At 47.0% G+C, this 20,016-nt stretch overlaps 1 protein-coding gene across 1 annotated transcript in view; it reads left to right on the top strand.

The window, feature by feature from the left end:
- LOC137374289 (cytoplasmic tyrosine-protein kinase BMX-like) overlaps positions 1 to 20,016 on the top strand; it is a 170,834-nt gene that overhangs the window by 140,108 nt on the left and 10,710 nt on the right. The window contains exons 15-16 of the mRNA XM_068040099.1: positions 12,437 to 12,501; positions 13,829 to 13,947. Of these exons, the coding sequence (XP_067896200.1) occupies positions 12,437 to 12,501; positions 13,829 to 13,947 (184 nt within the window). The remainder of the gene's footprint in view (positions 1 to 12,436; positions 12,502 to 13,828; positions 13,948 to 20,016) is intronic.

Genomic DNA, 20,016 nt, shown 5'->3' with positions numbered 1-20,016 from the left:
TGAAACTGTACCCAGGAGTAGCAGGGATCAGGGAACTGTTCCCAGAAGTAGCAGAGATCATGAAATTGTACCCAGGGGTAGCAGAGATCAGGAAAATGTACCCAGGGGTAGCAGAGATCAGGAAACTGTGCCCAGGGGTAGTGGAATCAGGAAACTGTACCCAGGGGTAGTGGAATCAGGAAATCGTATTCGGGCAGAGTGGAGATCAGGAACTGTACCCGGGGGTCTCAGAGATCAGGAAATTGTATCCAGGCTGAGTGGGCATCAGGAAACTGTACCCAGGAGTAGTGGAATCAGGAAATCGTATTCGGGCAGCCTGGAGATCATGAAAATGTACTCGGGCAGAGTGGAGATCAGGAAACGGTAACCGGGAGTAGCAGAGATCATGCAATTGTACCCAGGGGTAGCAGAGATCAGGAAACTGTACCCAGGGGTAGTGGAATCAGGAAATCGTATCGGGGCAGAGTGGAGATCAGGAAACTGTACCCGGACAGAGTGGAGATCAGGAAACTGTACCCAGAGGTAGTGGAGATCAGGAAATCGTATCAGGGCAGAGTGGAGATCAGGAAACTGTACCCGGGCAGAGTGGAGATCAGGAAACTATACCAGGACAGAGTGGAGATCAGGAAACTGTACCCAGGGATAGTGGAGATCAGGAAATCGTATCAGGGCAGAGTGGAGATCAGGAAACTGTACCCAGAGGTAGTGGAGATCAGGAAATCGTATCAGGGCAGAGTGGAGATCAGGAAACTGTACCAGGACAGAGTGGAGATCAGGAAACTGTACCCAGAGGTAGTGGAGATCAGGAAATCGTATCAGGGCAGAGTGGAGATCAGGAAACTGTACCAGGACAGAGTGGAGATCAGGAAACTGTACCCAGAGGTAGTGGAGATCGGGAAATCATATCAGGGCAGAGTGGAGATCAGGAAACTGTACCCGGGCAGAGTGGAGATCAGGAAACTATACCCAGGCAGAGTGGAGATCAGGAATCTGTACCCGGGCAGAGTGGAGATCAGGAAACTGTACCCAGGCAGAGTGGACATCAGGAAACTGTACCCAGGGGTAGTGGAGATCAGGAAATCGTATCGGGGCAGAGTGGAGATCAGGAAACTGTGCCCGGGCAGAGTGGAGATCATGAAACTATACCCAGGGGGAGTGGAGATCAGGACATTGTAGCGGGTCAGAGTGGAGATCAGGAAACTGCACCCGGGCAGAGTGGAGATCATGAAACTGTACCCGGGCAGGGTGGAGATCAGGAAACTGTACCCGGGAGTAGCAGAGATCATGAAATCGGACCCAGGGGTAGCAGAGATCAGGAAACAGTACCCAGTGGTAGCAGGGATCAGGAAACTGTTCCAGGAAGAGTGGAGATCAGGAAACTGTACCCGGGAATAGCATTGATCATGAAACTGTACCCAGGAGTAGCAGGGATCAGGGAACTGTTCCCAGAAGTAGCAGAGATCATGAAATTGTACCCAGGGGTAGCAGAGATCAGGAAAATGTACCCAGGGGTAGCAGAGATCAGGAAACTGTGCCCAGGGGTAGTGGAATCAGGAAACTGTACCCAGGGGTAGTGGAATCAGGAAATCGTATTCGGGCAGAGTGGAGATCAGGAACTGTACCCGGGGGTCTCAGAGATCAGGAAATTGTATCCAGGCTGAGTGGGCATCAGGAAACTGTACCCAGGAGTAGTGGAATCAGGAAATCGTATTCGGGCAGCCTGGAGATCATGAAAATGTACCCGGGCAGAGTGGAGATCAGGAAACGGTAACCGGGAGTAGCAGAGATCATGCAATTGTACCCAGGGGTAGCAGAGATCAGGAAACTGTACCCAGGGGTAGTGGAATCAGGAAATCGTATCGGGGCAGAATGGAGATCAGGAAACTGTACCCGGACAGAGTGGAGATCAGGAAACTGTACCCAGAGGTAGTGGAGATCAGGAAATCGTATCAGGGCAGAGTGGAGATCAGGAAACTGTACCCGGGCAGAGTGGAGATCAGGAAACTATACCAGGACAGAGTGGAGATCAGGAAACTGTACCCAGAGGTAGTGGAGATCGGGAAATCATATCAGGGCAGAGTGGAGATCAGGAAACTGTACCCGGGCAGAGTGGAGATCAGGAAACTATACCCAGGCAGAGTGGAGATCAGGAATCTGTACCCGGGCAGAGTGGAGATCAGGAAACTGTACCCGGGCAGAGTGGACATCAGGAAACTGTACCCAGGGGTAGTGGTGATCAGGAAATCGTATCGGGGCAGAGTGGAGATCAGGAAACTGTGCCCGGGCAGAGTGGAGATCAGGAAACTGTACCCAGGGATAGTGGAGATCAGGAAATCGTATCGGGGCAGAGTGGTGATCAGGAAACTGTACTCGGCAGAGTGGAGATCATGAAACTGTACCCGGGCAGAGTGGAGATCAGGAAACTGTACCTGGGCAGAGTGGAGATCAGGAAACTGCAGCCGGGCAGAGTGGAGATCAGGAAACTGTACCCAGGGGTAGTGGAGATCAGGAAATCGTATCGGGGCAGAGTGGTGATCAGGAAACTGTACCTGGCAGAGTGGAGATAAGGAAACTGTACCCAGGGGTAGTGGAGATCAGGAACTGGTATCGGGCAGAGTGGTGATCAGGAAACTGTACCCGGCAGAGTGGAGATCATGAAACTGTACCCAGGGATAGTGGAGATCAGGAAATCGTATCGGAGCAGAGTGGTGATCAGGAAACTGTACCCGGCAGAGTGGAGATCATGAAACCATACCCAGGGGTAGTGGAGATCAGGAACTGGTATCGGGCAGAGTGGTGATCAGGAAACTGTACCCGGCAGAGTGGAGATAAGGAAACTGTACCCAGGGGTAGTGGAGATCAGGAACTGGTATCGGGCAGAGTGGTGATCAGGAAACTGTACCCGGCAGAGTGGAGATCATGAAACTGTACCCAGGGATAGTGGAGATCAGGAAATCGTATCGGGGCAGAGTGGAGATCAGGAAACTGTGCCCGGGCAGAGTGGAGATCATGAAACTATACCCAGGGGGAGTGGAGATCAGGACATTGTAGCGGGTCAGAGTGGAGATCAGGAAACTGCACCCGGGCAGAGTAGAGATCAGGAAACTGTACTTGGCAGAGTGGAGATCATGAAACTGTACCCGGGAGTAGCAGAGATCATGAAATCGGACCCAGGGGTAGCAGAGATCAGGAAACAGTACCCAGTGGTAGCAGGGATCAGGAAACTGTTCCAGGAAGAGTGGAGATCAGGAAACTGTACCCGGGAATAGCATTGATCATGAAACTGTACCCAGGAGTAGCAGGGATCAGGGAACTGTTCCCAGAAGTAGCAGAGATCATGAAATTGTACCCAGGGGTAGCAGAGATCAGGAAAATGTACCCAGGGGTAGCAGAGATCAGGAAACTGTGCCCAGGGGTAGTGGAATCAGGAAACTGTACCCAGGGGTAGTGGAATCAGGAAATCGTATTCGGGCAGAGTGGAGATCAGGAACTGTACCCGGGGGTCTCAGAGATCAGGAAATTGTATCCAGGCTGAGTGGGCATCAGGAAACTGTACCCAGGAGTAGTGGAATCAGGAAATCGTATTCGGGCAGCCTGGAGATCATGAAAATGTACTCGGGCAGAGTGGAGATCAGGAAACGGTAACCGGGAGTAGCAGAGATCATGCAATTGTACCCAGGGGTAGCAGAGATCAGGAAACTGTACCCAGGGGTAGTGGAATCAGGAAATCGTATCGGGGCAGAGTGGAGATCAGGAAACTGTACCCGGACAGAGTGGAGATCAGGAAACTGTACCCAGAGGTAGTGGAGATCAGGAAATCGTATCAGGGCAGAGTGGAGATCAGGAAACTGTACCCGGGCAGAGTGGAGATCAGGAAACTATACCAGGACAGAGTGGAGATCAGGAAACTGTACCCAGAGGTAGTGGAGATCAGGAAACTGTACCAGGACAGAGTGGAGATCAGGAAACTGTACCCAGAGGTAGTGGAGATCGGGAAATCATATCAGGGCAGAGTGGAGATCAGGAAACTGTACCCGGGCAGAGTGGAGATCAGGAAACTATACCCAGGCAGAGTGGAGATCAGGAATCTGTACCCGGGCAGAGTGGAGATCAGGAAACTATACCCAGGCAGAGTGGAGATCAGGAAACTGTACCCAGGCAGAGTGGACATCAGGAAACTGTACCCAGGGGTAGTGGAGATCAGGAAATCGTATCGGGGCAGAGTGGAGATCAGGAAACTGTGCCCGGGCAGAGTGGAGATCATGAAACTATACCCAGGGGGAGTGGAGATCAGGACATTGTAGCGGGTCAGAGTGGAGATCAGGAAACTGCACCCGGGCAGAGTGGAGATCAGGAAACTGTACTTGGCAGAGTGGAGATCATGAAACTGTACCCGGGCAGAGTGGAGATCAGGAAACTGTACCCGGGAGTAGCAGAGATCATGAAATCGGACCCAGGGGTAGCAGAGATCAGGAAACAGTACCCAGTGGTAGCAGGGATCAGGAAACTGTTCCAGGAAGAGTGGAGATCAGGAAACTGTACCCGGGAATAGCATTGATCATGAAACTGTACCCAGGAGTAGCAGGGATCAGGGAACTGTTCCCAGAAGTAGCAGAGATCATGAAATTGTACCCAGGGGTAGCAGAGATCAGGAAAATGTACCCAGGGGTAGCAGAGATCAGGAAACTGTGCCCAGGGGTAGTGGAATCAGGAAACTGTACCCAGGGGTAGTGGAATCAGGAAATCGTATTCGGGCAGAGTGGAGATCAGGAACTGTACCCGGGGGTCTCAGAGATCAGGAAATTATATCCAGGCCGAGTGGGCATCAGGAAACTGTACCCAGGAGTAGTGGAATCAGGAAATCGTATTCGGGCAGCCTGGAGATCATGAAAATGTACTCGGGCAGACTGGAGATCATAAAACTGTACCCGGGCAGAGTGGAGATCAGGAAACGGTAACCGGGAGTAGCAGAGATCATGCAATTGTACCCAGGGGTAGCAGAGATCAGGAAACTGTACCCAGGGGTAGTGGAATCAGGAAATCGTATCGGGGCAGAATGGAGATCAGGAAACTGTACCCGGACAGAGTGGAGATCAGGAAACTGTACCCAGAGGTAGTGGAGATCAGGAAATCGTATCAGGGCAGAGTGGAGATCAGGAAACTGTACCCGGGCAGAGTGGAGATCAGGAAACTATACCAGGACAGAGTGGAGATCAGGAAACTGTACCCAGAGGTAGTGGAGATCGGGAAATCATATCAGGGCAGAGTGGAGATCAGGAAACTGTACCCGGGCAGAGTGGAGATCAGGAAACTATACCCAGGCAGAGTGGAGATCAGGAATCTGTACCCGGGCAGAGTGGAGATCAGGAAACTGTACCCGGGCAGAGTGGACATCAGGAAACTGTACCCAGGGGTAGTGGTGATCAGGAAATCGTATCGGGGCAGAGTGGAGATCAGGAAACTGTGCCCGGGCAGAGTGGAGATCAGGAAACTGTACCCAGGGATAGTGGAGATCAGGAAATCGTATCGGGGCAGAGTGGTGATCAGGAAACTGTACCCGGGCAGAGTGGAGATCAGGAAACTGTACCTGGGCAGAGTGGAGATCAGGAAACTGCAGCCGGGCAGAGTGGTGATCAGGAAACTGTACTCGGCAGAGTGGAGATCATGAAACTGTACCCGGGCAGAGTGGAGATCATGAAACTGTACCCGGGCAGGGTGGAGATCAGGAAACTGTACCCGGGAGTAGCAGAGATCATGAAATCGGACCCAGGGGTAGCAGAGATCAGGAAACAGTACCCAGTGGTAGCAGGGATCAGGAAACTGTTCCAGGAAGAGTGGAGATCAGGAAACTGTACCCGGGAATAGCATTGATCATGAAACTGTACCCAGGAGTAGCAGGGATCAGGGAACTGTTCCCAGAAGTAGCAGAGATCATGAAATTGTACCCAGGGGTAGCAGAGATCAGGAAAATGTACCCAGGGGTAGCAGAGATCAGGAAACTGTGCCCAGGGGTAGTGGAATCAGGAAACTGTACCCAGGGGTAGTGGAATCAGGAAATCGTATTCGGGCAGAGTGGAGATCAGGAACTGTACCCGGGGGTCTCAGAGATCAGGAAATTGTATCCAGGCTGAGTGGGCATCAGGAAACTGTACCCAGGAGTAGTGGAATCAGGAAATCGTATTCGGGCAGCCTGGAGAACATGAAAATGTACTCGGGCAGAGTGGAGATCAGGAAACGGTAACCGGGAGTAGCAGAGATCATGCAATTGTACCCAGGGGTAGCAGAGATCAGGAAACTGTACCCAGGGGTAGTGGAATCAGGAAATCGTATCGGGGCAGAGTGGAGATCAGGAAACTGTACCCGGGCAGAGTGGAGATCAGGAAACTATACCAGGACAGAGTGGAGATCAGGAAACTGTACCCAGAGGTAGTGGAGATCAGGAAATCGTATCAGGGCAGAGTGGAGATCAGGAAACTGTACCAGGACAGAGTGGAGATCAGGAAACTGTACCCAGAGGTAGTGGAGATCAGGAAATCGTATCAGGGCAGAGTGGAGATCAGGAAACTGTACCCGGGCAGAGTGGAGATCAGGAAACTATACCAGGACAGAGTGGAGATCAGGAAACTGTACCCAGAGGTAGTGGAGATCAGGAAATCGTATCAGGGCAGAGTGGAGATCAGGAAACTGTACCAGGACAGAGTGGAGATCAGGAAACTGTACCCAGAGGTAGTGGAGATCGGGAAATCATATCAGGGCAGAGTGGAGATCAGGAAACTGTACCCGGGCAGAGTGGAGATCAGGAAACTAAACCCAGGCAGAGTGGAGATCAGGAATCTGTACCCGGGCAGAGTGGAGATCAGGAAACTGTACCCGGGCAGAGTGGACATCAGGAAACTGTACCCAGGGGTAGTGGAGATCAGGAAATCGTATCGGGGCAGAGTGGAGATCAGGAAACTGTGCCCGGGCAGAGTGGAGATCAGGAAACTGTACCCAGGGATAGTGGAGATCAGGAAATCGTATCGGGGCAGAGTGGTGATCAGGAAACTGTACTCGGCAGAGTGGAGATCATGAAACTGTACCCGGGCAGAGTGGAGATCAGGAAACTGCAGCCGGGCAGAGTGGAGATCAGGAAACTGCAGCCGGGCAGAGTGGAGATCAGGAAACTGTACCCAGGGGTAGTGGAGATCAGGAAATCGTATCGGGGCAGAGTGGTGATCAGGAAACTGTACCTGGCAGAGTGGAGATAAGGAAACTGTACTCAGGGATAGTGGAGATCAGGAACTGGTATCGGGCAGAGTGGTGATCAGGAAACTGTACCCGGCAGAGTGGAGATCATGATACTGTACCCGGGCAGAGTGGTGATCAGGAAACCGTACCCGGGCAGAGTGGTGATCATAAAACTGTACCCGGGCAGAGTGGTGATCATGAAACTGTACCCGGGCAGAGTGGAGATCAGGAAACTGTACCCGGGCAGAGTGGAGATCAGGAAACTGTACCCGGGCAGAATGGAGATCAGGAAACTGTACCCGGGCGGAGTGGAGATCAGGAAACTGTACCCAGGGATAGTGGAGATCAGGAAATTGTATCGGGGCAGAGTGGAGATGAGGAAACTGTACCCAGGGGTAGTGGAGATCAGGAAATCGTATCGGGGCAGAGTGGTGATCAGGAAACTGTACCCGGCAGAGTGGAGATCATGAAACTATACCCAGGGGTAGTGGAGATCAGGAAATCGTATCGGGGAAGAGTGGAGATCAGGAAACTGCACCCGGGAGTAGCAGAGATCTTGAAATCGGACCCAGGTGTAGGAGAGATCAGGAAACTGTACCCAGGGTTAGCAGGGATCAGTAAACTGTTCCCAGCCAGAGTGGAGATCAGGAAAATGCACCTGGGAGTAGCAGAGATCATGAAATTGTACCCAGGGGGAGCAGAGATCAGGTAACTGTACCCAGCCAAAGTGGAGATCAGAAAACTGCACCTGGGAGTAGCAGAGATCATGAAATTGTACCCAGGGGTAGCAGAGATCAGGAAACTGTTCCCAGCCAAAGTGGAGATCAGAAAACTGCACCTGGGAGTAGCAGAGATCATGAAATTGTACCCAGGGGTAGCAGAGATCAAGAAATTGTACCTAGGGGTAGCAGGGATCAGGAAACTGTTCCCAGCCAAAGTGGAGATCAGGAAACTGCACCTGGGAGTAGCAGAGATCATGAAATTGTACCCAGGGGTAGCAGAGATCAAGAAATTGTACCTAGGGGTAGCAGGGATCAGGAAACTGTTCCCAGCCAAAGTGGAGATCAGGAAACTGCACCTGGGAGTAGCAGAGATCAAGAAATTGTACCCAGTGGTAGCAGAGATCAGGAAACTGTTCCAGGAAGAATGGAGATCAGGAAACTCTACCCGGGAGTACCAGAGATCATAAAATCATACCCATGGGTAGCAGAGATCAGGAAGCTGTACCCAGGGGTAGTGGAATCAGGAAATCGTATTCGGGCAGAGTGGAGATCAGGAACTGTACCCGGGGGTCTCAGAGATCAGGAAATTATATCCAGGCCGAGTGGGCATCAGGAAACTGTACCCAGGAGTAGTGGAATCAGGAAATCGTATTCGGGCAGCCTGGAGATCATGAAAATGTACTCGGGCAGACTGGAGATCATAAAACTGTACCCGGGCAGAGTGGCGATCAGGAAACGGTAACCGGGAGTAGCAGAGATCATGAAATTGTACCCAGGGGTAGCAGAGATCAGGAAACTGTACCCAGGGGTAGTGGAATCAGGAAATCATATCGGGGCAGAGTGGAGATCAGGAAACTGTACCCGGGCAGAGTGGAGATCAGGAAACTGTACCAGGACAGAGTGGAGATCAGGAAACTGTACCCAGAGGTAGTGGAGATCAGGAAATCGTATCAGGGCAGAGTGGAGATCAGGAAACTGTACCCGGGCAGAGTGGAGATCAGGAAACTGTACCCAGGGGTAGTGGAGATCAGGAAATCGTATCGGGGCAGAGTAGAGATCAGGAAACTGTACCCGGGCAGAGTGGAGATCAGGAAACTGTACCCAGGGGTAGTGGAGATCAGGAAACTGTACCCGGGCAGAGTGGAGATCATGAAACTATACCCAGGGGTAGTGGAGATCAGGAAATCGTATCGGGGCAGAGTGGAGATCAGGAAACTGTACCCGGGCAGAGTGGACATCAGGAAACTGTACCCGGGCAGAGTGGTGATCAGGAAACTATACCCGGACAGAGTGGTAATCAGGAAACTCTACCCAGGCAGAGTGGAGATCAGGATACTGTGCACGGTGGTAGCATTGATCAGGAAACTGTAGCCGGGCAGAGTGGAGAGCAGGAAACTATATCCGGACAGGTTGGGATTCAGGAAATCGTACCCAGCTGCAGTAGAGAACAGGAAACTGCGCCCAGACAGTGCGGAGATCAGGAGGCTGTTCCCAAGCAGATTGGAGATCGGGAAACAGTACCTCGGCAGAGCGGAGAGCAGGAAACTGAACCCAAACAGAGTAGAGATCAGGAAACTGAATCCGGGGTCGCAGAGATCATAAAACAATACCCAGGGTTAGCAGGGATCAGGAAACTGTTCCCAGGAAGAGTGCAGATCAGGAAACTCTACCCGGGAGTAGCAGAGATCAGGAAATTGTACCCAGGGGTAGCAGAGATCATGAAATTGTACCCAGGGGTAGCAGAGATCAGGAAACTGTACCCAGGGGTAGCAGAGATCAGGAAACTGTACCCAGGGTTAGCAGGGATCAGGAAACTGTTCCCAGCCAGAGTGGAGATCAGGAAACTGCACCTGAGAGTAGCAGAGATCAGGAAATTGTACCCAGGAGTAGCAGGGATCAGGAAACTGTACCCAGTGGTAGCAGGGATCAGGAAACTGTTCCAGGAAGAGTGGAGGTCAGGAAACTCTACCCAGGAGTAGCAGAGATCATGAAATTGTACCCGGGGGTAGCAGAGATCAGCTAACTGTACCCAGGAGTAGCAGGGATCAGGGAACTGTTCCCAGAAGTAGCAGAGATCATGAAATTGTACCCAGGGGTAGCAGAGATCAGGAAACTGTACCCAGTGGTAGCAGGGATCAGGAAACTGTTCCAGGAAGAGTGCAGATCAGGAAACTGTACCCAGGAGTAGCAGAAACCATGAAATTGTACCCAGGGGTAGCAAAGATCAGCAAACTGTACCCAGGGGTAGCAGGGATCAGGAAACTGTTCCCAGCCAGAGTGGAGATCGGGAAACTGTACCCAGGGGTAGTGGAATCAGGAAATCGTATCCGGGCCGCCTGGAGATCATGAAAATGTACTCGGGCAGACTGGAGATCATAAAACTGTACCTGGGCAGAGTGGAGATCAGGAACTGTACCCGGGGGTCTCAGAGATCAGGATACTGTACCCAGGCTGAGTGGAGATCAGGAACTGTACCCAGGAGTAGTGGAATCAGGAAATCGTATTCGGGCAGACTGAAGATCATGAAAATGTACTCGGGCAGACTGGAGATCATAAAACTGTTCCCGGGCAGAGTGGGGATCAGGAAACTGTACCCGGGCAGAGTGGTGATCAGGAATCTGTACCCCGGCAGAGTGGTGATCATGAAACTGTACCCGGGCAGAGTGGAGATCATGAAACTGTACCCCGGCAGAGTGGTGATCAGGAAACTGTACCCTGGGGGTAGCATATATCAGGAAACTGCACCCAGGCAGTGCAGAGATCAGGAAGCTGTTCCCAGGCAGAGTAGAGATCAGGAAACTGAATCCGGGATGGCAGAGATCATTAAACAATACCCAGGGTTAGCAGAGATCATGAAACTGTACCCGGGCAGAGTAGAGATCAGAAAACTGTACCCGGGAGTAGCAGAGATCATGAAACTGTACCCGGGCAGAGTAGAGATCAGAAAACTGTACCCGGGAGTAGCAGAGATCATGAAACTGTACCCGGGCAGAGTGAGGATCAGGAAACTGTACCCAGAGGTAGTGGAGATCATGAAACTGTACTTGGGGGTGGTGGAGATCAGGAAACTGTAAACGGGGTTAATGGAGATTAGGAAACTATACCTGGGGGGTCGTTGTTACTTGGGTTTTATTTTCTGTAAAAAGAACTTAGAATTCAGTTTGTTTTAAAAACAGAGAAAAGGATTTTTGCTCAGTGAATTGACGCCTGCAAAGAGCTGAAATTTTTGCATATTGACTCTGTACAAAAGAACTGGAGAGCATGCAATTTCAAGGAAACAGCAAGAGGTTTTGACCTCCTAAGAGCAGCACTTTGAATAACAGGGGAGTCTGGGTATGTGATCAGCTCAGGAAGGTTTTTGCTTTCACTTCGGACACTTTCAAAAACCTGTGAGTTGGACAAAGAGCAGGCATTTGAAATTTGGCTGTGACCTGCCTGGAGAGAGAGAATGACCCTCTCTGTAGAGGAAGACTGCATTTTCAGATAAGAAACCCTTGTATATCAGAGGTAGCCGATTCCCATTTCCTCCAGTCTCTGAAGAATCCCTGCACTAAGAGTGGTTCCTATTGCCTCCTGTGTTTTGGGAGATCCTGAAATCTGAGGAAAGTTTTACTGCTGTTGTGAGACCTAAGCAGACCTGTTGCTACACCCCTGCCAAAAGACCTATGTGAAGCCTGCTGCAGATGAATTGCCTTGAACGCCTACCCATCACAGATTGCTCATCAACCTCGCCTGGAGAGAAGTCGAGTGGCATCTGACTATTCAACTCTGGGGCACCACACTGAACCAAAAATATCCTACCAGAATGTGACAAACGTAATTATTTTATGTTTTCCTTTTTAGACCTAAGAAACTATTGCAAACCAAAAAAATCCTTTTTCCCCAGTTAACCGGGTTTTGGATGTATATGTGTATATATGAGGGCTAGAATAATAAGGAGTTTTAAAAATCTTTTCATATATAGATTTATCTCAGTATTGTTTAACAGTTAGTTTATTAATAAATAGTTTAATTTTGTTGTCGATTAAAGAAACCTGGTTGGTGCGCTTTATTCTGGGGCACAAATTGATTATGCAATTGGCTGTTTTTCAGTTGGTGGGACTATTTATCAATATGCTGTGACCCATGGAGAAGTGGGACTGAATTAACAGTGCACTCTTCCCACTTTAGTCGTAACATAGTGGAGATCAGGAAACTACCCGGGGATAGTGGAGATCAGGAAACTGTTCATTCAGCCTGTGATTTCTTGTCCATTTTGGCTCCGGGATTGGTGATGTAGGAAATGGCATCTTCACTTCCATCCCGGTACCTTACAGATTCCCACATCATCTGTCATGATTGAATGTGAAAATTTGTCAGATTTTTATATCCAATTCACTGGCTCCACTTTTGTTTCAGTATTTGGACAGACAGGATATTTTTTTCTTTCTCTTTGTGAGATTTGTGTTTGGTTCAAGCTAAACTTTGTTCCTTTGTTCTGTCTCCAGGCTGCTCGAAACTGCTTGGTTGATCAAAGGCTGATAGTTAAAGTGAGTGACTTTGGAATGGCCAGGTAATTACACCTTCCTGATCATGACATTCTGCAACATTCCTTTCATAGCCTTTAGAGTCTAGATTGTCTTGTTGCAGTGTAGTAACAACTCATTATTGGTAAGATTTCCAACAATTAAAGCCAGTCACTGATTATTTCTACTTCAGGCACATCGATGCTCAGATTTTTTTGATCACTATCTCCAGTTTGGGGAGCTTTCAGGGTGGGCAGGAATGGGAAACATGATGGCTGTTGTCCTGCTGGCTGTTTGCACCTGATGTCCCCTGCTCAGAGATTTAGCATAGCTTGAAGTGCAAATTTGAATGGGTGCAGGAAGGGTACTCATGGTGAGAATGACAAATAAAGGGAATTTAAAGGAATGGGAAGTATCAGAATAGAAGGACAAATGATCTGAAAGGCTTCTTAAAAGCTCAGAAGGCAGTTCAATCCATTAGCTCACTTTGCCAAGGCTGATGAAGGAGGGGACTGAGAATTGACAGACACAGATGAACAGCAAGGAAGCCCAAAGTGCAGGTAAATGATGAAGAAACCCAGCACCTATCCCCTTGTTTCATGACTGCTGAATTGAAGTCTGTTGCTGCATGAGATGAGCTGTCCTCTGTGCCACTCAGGGCATCCTAGTAGCCACTATACTACCAAACCCTATATAATTGGTATAATTGATACAACCAGTAAGGGTGGCCATCATGATGACATGTCTTTCATCGAGTTATCTCAGCAAACAAGGCATATATATAAGCTTCCAGCATTATAGATAATCAAGCGTTCCCAGAGCTTTTTGGGTGCTATTCAAGCTTACTTTAAGAATAGAACCTCACTCTGCACTAATTGTCCACCAAATGAGATTTGGTTGCCTCTGTCTGTAAGTGTCACTGGTTCCAAATTATTCTTATAAGGGAACAGAATTCCAGCCCATTTCCTACTTTCAGCTGTCCTGTGTACACTGGAGGACAGGTCATTCGTACAACATCCAGGCTGCACTGTGTAGGCTGCCACAGATGGATAGCAGAATGCTGCCAGTGCCTTGGAACTATGCCCAGCATAAGTAAGTGTCACTACCATCCCATGGCATCTATCAACCCACCAATATATTGTTCCATCACACTTTCTCTGTGCTATCTACTTGTCCAATTCTTAACAGAAAACAAACATGATTCAGGTACTCCATACACTTGGCCACATTTCATTGTGGTCAGTGTATAGACATATGATGAATTTCAATTCATTTGTTCATGTATGTTTGCATCCTAGTGCCAAACATTTTTGTTTGAAATGTTGGGGGAAGTTTTTCAGGGCAGGAGTCTCTAACTGTGTTGTCACTATTCAGGTATGTTCTTGATGATCAGTACACAAGCTCAACAGGAACCAAATTCCCACTGAAGTGGTCATCGCCAGAGATTTTGTCCTACTCAAAGTTCAGCAGTAAATCAGATGTGTGGGCCTTTGGTGAGCAGTTACTTTCTGGATTTCCATTGTAATGTAATTAGGTTCTGTACCCTGACTCAGGAGAAACAAATATCCTCACAGCTTTCAAAGTGGAGTGTTCGAAAATACATACATATACTGGGGGCTATGTTGCACATATAAACAAACATGTGTGCACAGCTTTATCATATATCATATCATACATCATATATACTCGATGCAATATTTCTGTAAAGCACTGTATTTCAAAAAAAACACTTTTCTCGTTGGCTGATGCACTAGTCTCATATCACAACAAACATTCTTCCTGCCACATGTCCCACAGAATTAGTTGGCAGCCATAATGAGTGGGAATGGAAAATTTAAATTTCAGTAGTAAAACAATAAATCTAGAAAAGAATGGGTAAAAAACAATACAATGGTCAAGCCATTGTCCATACTCCTATTGTCCATCATCTTGATTATCCATCAGAATTTGCACAGGACAAAAACTTGTATTTAAATAGTAGCTTTGTTGTCGAAAAACATCCCAAGGCACATAATAGGCATTAGAGAAACAGGAACCTAGGAACAGAAGGAGAGCATTCAGCCCCTCAAGCCTGTTCCATCATTAAGTTAGATCATGGTTGATCTGTATCTTAACTCCATCTACCCTTAATACCTTTAACCTAACAAAAATCTCTCAATATCCGTTTTGACATTTTCTGAAATGGGATTGAGTGGAAGGTAAGGGTGCAAAGTTTGTGCTGGCCATGGTGATCTCAATATTAAAAAAGAACGAGTTGAAACTCATTCAAGAGTGGGTGTTGGTCAAGGAGTCTGACAGCAAAGACACAGTTGAGGGGTTGAGAGAGCTGAGCTTCTTCAGTGTGTGCGCGACCCTATGTTTAAGGGCAATATCATAAAGGAGCAGTATGTAAATATCACCTCATTGCACAGTTTCTACTTGTTATTTCTATATCAATTTTCCTTGTGAATAAAATAGCATATTGGCCAGGATTCTCCTCTACAATCCGGTCAGATGGGATTCAGCACGGTTGTTAACTGCAGCAAGATGTATTCCTGGAGATTTCATCCCATCCTCCTTTCAACCGCCCCCACCCCTGCATTTCCATCATTGGTCACCCAACATATCCCACTTCGTGGTACACCCCTGCACCCCTTCCCACAGTCAACTGGAAAATGAACAGTCTCTTCATGATGCGATTGGACAATTCTTGACTGTCAGTCAAGCAGTCTTTTTCCTCATCGCCAACATTTTTATAACTAATATGGAAAAATGTTGAAAGAGCTCTTTTTAATGCCGTGATGATTTTCTGGCTGGGTCTTTTTTCTTTCTGATAATGCAGTCTGGTTTCTTGCTGTTTTGTCACAGTTCAGCAAATTTGATCTTAAAAGGCCGAAAGAAGAAAAAAAATGATGCTCTCAGCCCTGTTCACAGTTCTTCACAGGGTATGATGGTTTATTATGGTCAGGCTTCAACATGAGGTTAATTTTTGTGATGTCGACTTTCAGTAAAGTCAATTTTAGCAAAGCCATTACTGTCTTACAGAACCACTGACCCCACCCCCCGCCCGCCCCCATAGCGTCTGTGAATTCTTTTTCAATTCACTAAGACACTTCCAAAATTCATTCTCACTCAGTGCTCTGCCACATTTCTAACAGTTGTTTTTGCTTTCTCCTTCAATTTCATCACACCAGGTCAGTCACTAAGATTATTACAATAACCAATTGGATTATCACTAGGATGCGGGAATTAATTCTTATCCATGTTTGGATCGTGATATTCATCTCAAAATCCGACCGGGAAGAATCATTCCCTACTTCAGAGATCTCTTTCTGGATTTCACGATTGTTCTGGGTCAAAATGTAATAATATTTCTGAGAGTGAATAATTTGGTTAAATGTTCGGGTAGAGGCAGTATATCATACCCACATTTAGTGATATATTGAATCAATGGCTTATTTAGCTCATTTTCTACATTAATAGTTAGTATAACCAATCCTTGCAGACTGAACTCGAGTAAAACAAAATGTTCCCGTGCAACAGGACAGGTTAGATGACCATACTGGTACTCCCAGTGTATCGTGGTGACATAGTACTCACCTCTTCCCCGAGATGATGACTTTACTGGGCATTGTTCTCCTAAGGTGACCTGCATAATACAATTTCAGGTCATATGATCCATTTAAACCTACAGGCTGGGGCTGCATGCTCCGTTATGCTTTAAGGGAAGGCGAGTGAGTCTTGGATTTTAGTACACCCAGCAAGGTCTGGGGCCACCCACGTGATCCTATCTATTCGGCCCACTTACTTTGGTGCTTCATTATACTCACTATATGGTCTCGTCTCCACACCCCTATGTTTTCTATGTGAAATAGAGGACTCAAGGTTGCCCCTTCTGGCTAAACGGGGTAGTATAATAGCAAACCCAATCGTATGATGTCCTTTTGATTAAAGCAATCACACTGGTGTGTTGCCAGACATACATGGGCTCGTCTTCTAACCTGACATGTAGTCAAATGAAATTGGTAAGTGGACATAGCCTTTAAATGCCAATCTGCCACCCACAAGGAAAGTTTTCTGTCAGTAATAGGCTGTAAATTTATTTATTTAGAGATACAGCACTGAAACAGAGTCCACCGAGTCTGTGCCGACCAAAAACCACCCATTTATACTAACCCTACAGTAATCCCATATTCCCTACCAGCTACCTACACTAGGGGCAATTTACAACGGCCAATTTACCTATCAACCTGCAAGTCTTTGGCTGTAGGAGGAAACCGGAGCACCCAGAGAAAACCCACGCGGTCACAGGGAGAACTTGCAAACTCCGCACAGACAGTACCCAGAATCGAACCTGGGTCCCTGGAGCTGTGAGGCTGCGGTGCTAACCGCTGCACCACTGTGCCGCCCACAAATTGTCTGTGGCTTGTTCCACTAACCATGATTCTTACATTATACATACATCATTTCTGGGTGATCCATCAGAAGCATTTCTGTTCTCTTTTATAATTTGATTCATGGTTTCTGAGTGAGATTCTAGATACTTGACTATATCTTACACCGGTGACATCTTATTCAACATGGTGTAACATTTTTCAAGGCTTTTAGAGCTCAAGTCAGTGTGAGAGTAGAAGTTCTCATTAGTTCAATGATTTCCCATTGATTGTAGTTTGGGGAATTCAACAGCACATCCTCTGGAGAAGTGTAGAATCACACAGCAACTTCTGGATTTCCATGTTTAAGTGCACATGTGTGGACTCCAGAAGTTGCTGTCAGTTTCATAGAGTCAACAGACACAGAAGGAGGCTCTTCAGCCCATCAAGTCCATGCTAGCTCTCTGTAGAGCAATCCAGTCATTTCCATTCTCCTGCCGTATCCTTGTAGCCTGCAAGTTTATTTCCTTCAAGTCCCCATCCAATTTCCTTTGGACGTCATTGATCATCTTTCCTTCCACCACCCTCTTAGGCAGCAAGCTCCAGGTCATTACCACTTACTGTGTGAAAACATCCTTCCTTACATCCCCCATGTATCTCAGAAAAGCTTTAATCTTTGTCCCCTTGTCCTTTTCCTTGTCTATCCTATCTAAACCTGTCATAATCTTGTACCCCTCTATCAGATCATCCCTCAACCTCCTTTGCTCCAAACAACATCAGCTTCTCCAACCTAACCTTGTAACTAAATTCTCTCATGCCTGGAACCATTCTGGTAAATCTCCTTTGCACCCTCTCAAGAACCTACACATCTTTCCTAATGTGTTGTGCCCAGAACTGGATGCAATACTCTAGTTGTGGCCTAACCAGAGCTTTATAAAGGTTCAGCATAACTTGAATAATTTTGTACTCAATACCTCTATTTATAGAAACATAGAAAATAGGAGCAGGATTAGGCCATTTGGCCCTTCGAGCCTGCTCCGCCATTCATTATGATCATGGCTGATCATCCAACTCAGTAACCTGTTCCTGCTTTCCCTCCATATCCTTTGATCCCTTTCGTCCCAAGAGCTATATCTAATTCCTTCTTGAAAACATACAATGTTTTGGCCTCAACTGCTTTCTGTGGTAGCGAATTCCACAGGCTCACCACTCTCTGGGTGAAGAAATTTCTCCTCATTTAATTCCTGACAGGTTTACCCCATATCTTTAGACTAGCTCAAGGTCCTATAAGATTCTCAATATGTCCTACCACCTTCAAATATCTAAGTACATGAACCCTGTGATCCCTCTGTCCCTCCACAATTTTTTAGAACTGTGTCATTAAGTATATATTGCCTCTCCCTATCCCTTCTGCCAAAATGAATCACCTCTCACTTCTCTGTATTAAATTCCATCTGCCACCTGTCTGCCCATTCTGCTCTGTTCTATTGAAGTTGATTGGTATCATCCCCACTGTGATGCACCTCCAAGTTTGGTGTCATTGGAAAATTTTGAAATTTTACTCTGTATTCCAATATCCAAATCATTTATATATAGCAAAGAAAGCAGTGCTCCTAGCACTGACTCTTGGGGAACACCACTGACTACCATCCTCCAGTCTGAAAAACAACCATTTACCATGACTCACTGTTTTCTGTCCTTAAGCCAATCTTTTTTTTTTTATCCAAGCTGACACTGAGGCTCCTGTTCCATGAGCCTCAATTTTGTTCACCAGCATTTTATGTGGTACTTTATCAAAGGCTTTCTTAAAATCTATATAGATAGCATCCACTACATTCCCTTCATCAACCTTCTCTGTTACTTCATCGAAAAATTCAATTAGATTAGTTAAACACTTTGAGGAAGTTACATGTGCTGTGGATAAAGGGGAACTGGTGGATGTATTGTACTTAGATTTCCAGAAGGCATTTGATAAAGTGCCACATCAAAGGTTATTACAGAAAATAAAAGCTCATGGTGTAGGGGGTAACATATTGGCATGGATAAAAGATTGGCTAGCTAACATGAAACAGAGGGTAGGCATAAATGGGTCATTTTCTGGTTGGCAAGATGTAACGAGTGGTGTGCCACAGGGATCTGTGCTGGGGCCTCAACTTTTTGCAATTTATATAAATGACTTGGATGAAGGGGCTGAAGGTATGGTTGCTAACTTTGCTGATGACATACAGATAGGTAGGATAGTAAGTTGTGAAGAGGACACAAGGAGGCTACAAAGGGATATAGATAGGGTAAGTGAGTGGACAAAGACCTGACACATGGAGTATTATGTGGGAAAGTGTGAAATTGTCCACTTTGGCAGGAAGAATAAAAAAGAAGCATATTATCTAAACAATGAGAGACTGTGGAACTCTGAGATGCAGAGGGATCTGGGTGTCTTAGTACATGAATCGCAAAAGGTTAATATGCAGGTTCAGCAAGTAATTAGGAAAGCTAATAGAATGTTATTGTTTATCATGAGAGGAATTGAATACAAAAGTAGGGAGGCTATGCTTCATCTACGCCGGGCATTGGTGAGACCACATCTGGAGTACTGTGTACAGTACTGGTCTCCTTATTTAAGGAAGGATGTAAATGCATTGGAAGCAGTTCAGAGAAGGTTTACTAGAGTAATACCTGAAATGGGCGGGCTGTCCTACGAGGAAAGATTAGACAGGCTAGGCTTGTGTCTGCTGGAATTTAGAAGAGTAAGAGGTGACTTGATTGAAATATATAAGATCCTGAGGGGTTTTGACAGGGGTCACTGTTTAAAAATAAGGGGTCGCCCATTTAAGACAGAGATGAGGAGAAATTTTTTCTCTCAGAGGGTCGTGAGTCTTTGAAATTCTCTTCCTCAAAAGGCATGTAGGAAGCAGAGCCTTTGAATATTTTTATGGAAGAGGTAGATAGATTCTTGATAAGCAAGGAGGAGGAAGGTTATTGGGGGTAGGTGGAAATGTGGAGTAATCAGTTCAGCCATGAACTTATTGAATGGCGGAGCAGGCTTGAGGGGTCGAGAGGCCTACTCCCGCTCCTAATTCCTATGTTCATAAAGACAATCTACCTCTTACAAATCCATGCTGACTCTTCTTAATTAACTCAAAACTCTCCAAGTGCTTGTTATTTTTTCCCTTATCATTGGTTCTAACACCTTACCCACCACTGGTGTTAAAC

This window comes from Heterodontus francisci, chromosome 10, assembly GCF_036365525.1.
Source record: "Heterodontus francisci isolate sHetFra1 chromosome 10, sHetFra1.hap1, whole genome shotgun sequence".
Lineage (NCBI taxonomy): Eukaryota > Metazoa > Chordata > Chondrichthyes > Heterodontiformes > Heterodontidae > Heterodontus > Heterodontus francisci.
This window is presented reverse-complemented; position numbering and strand designations above follow the sequence as displayed.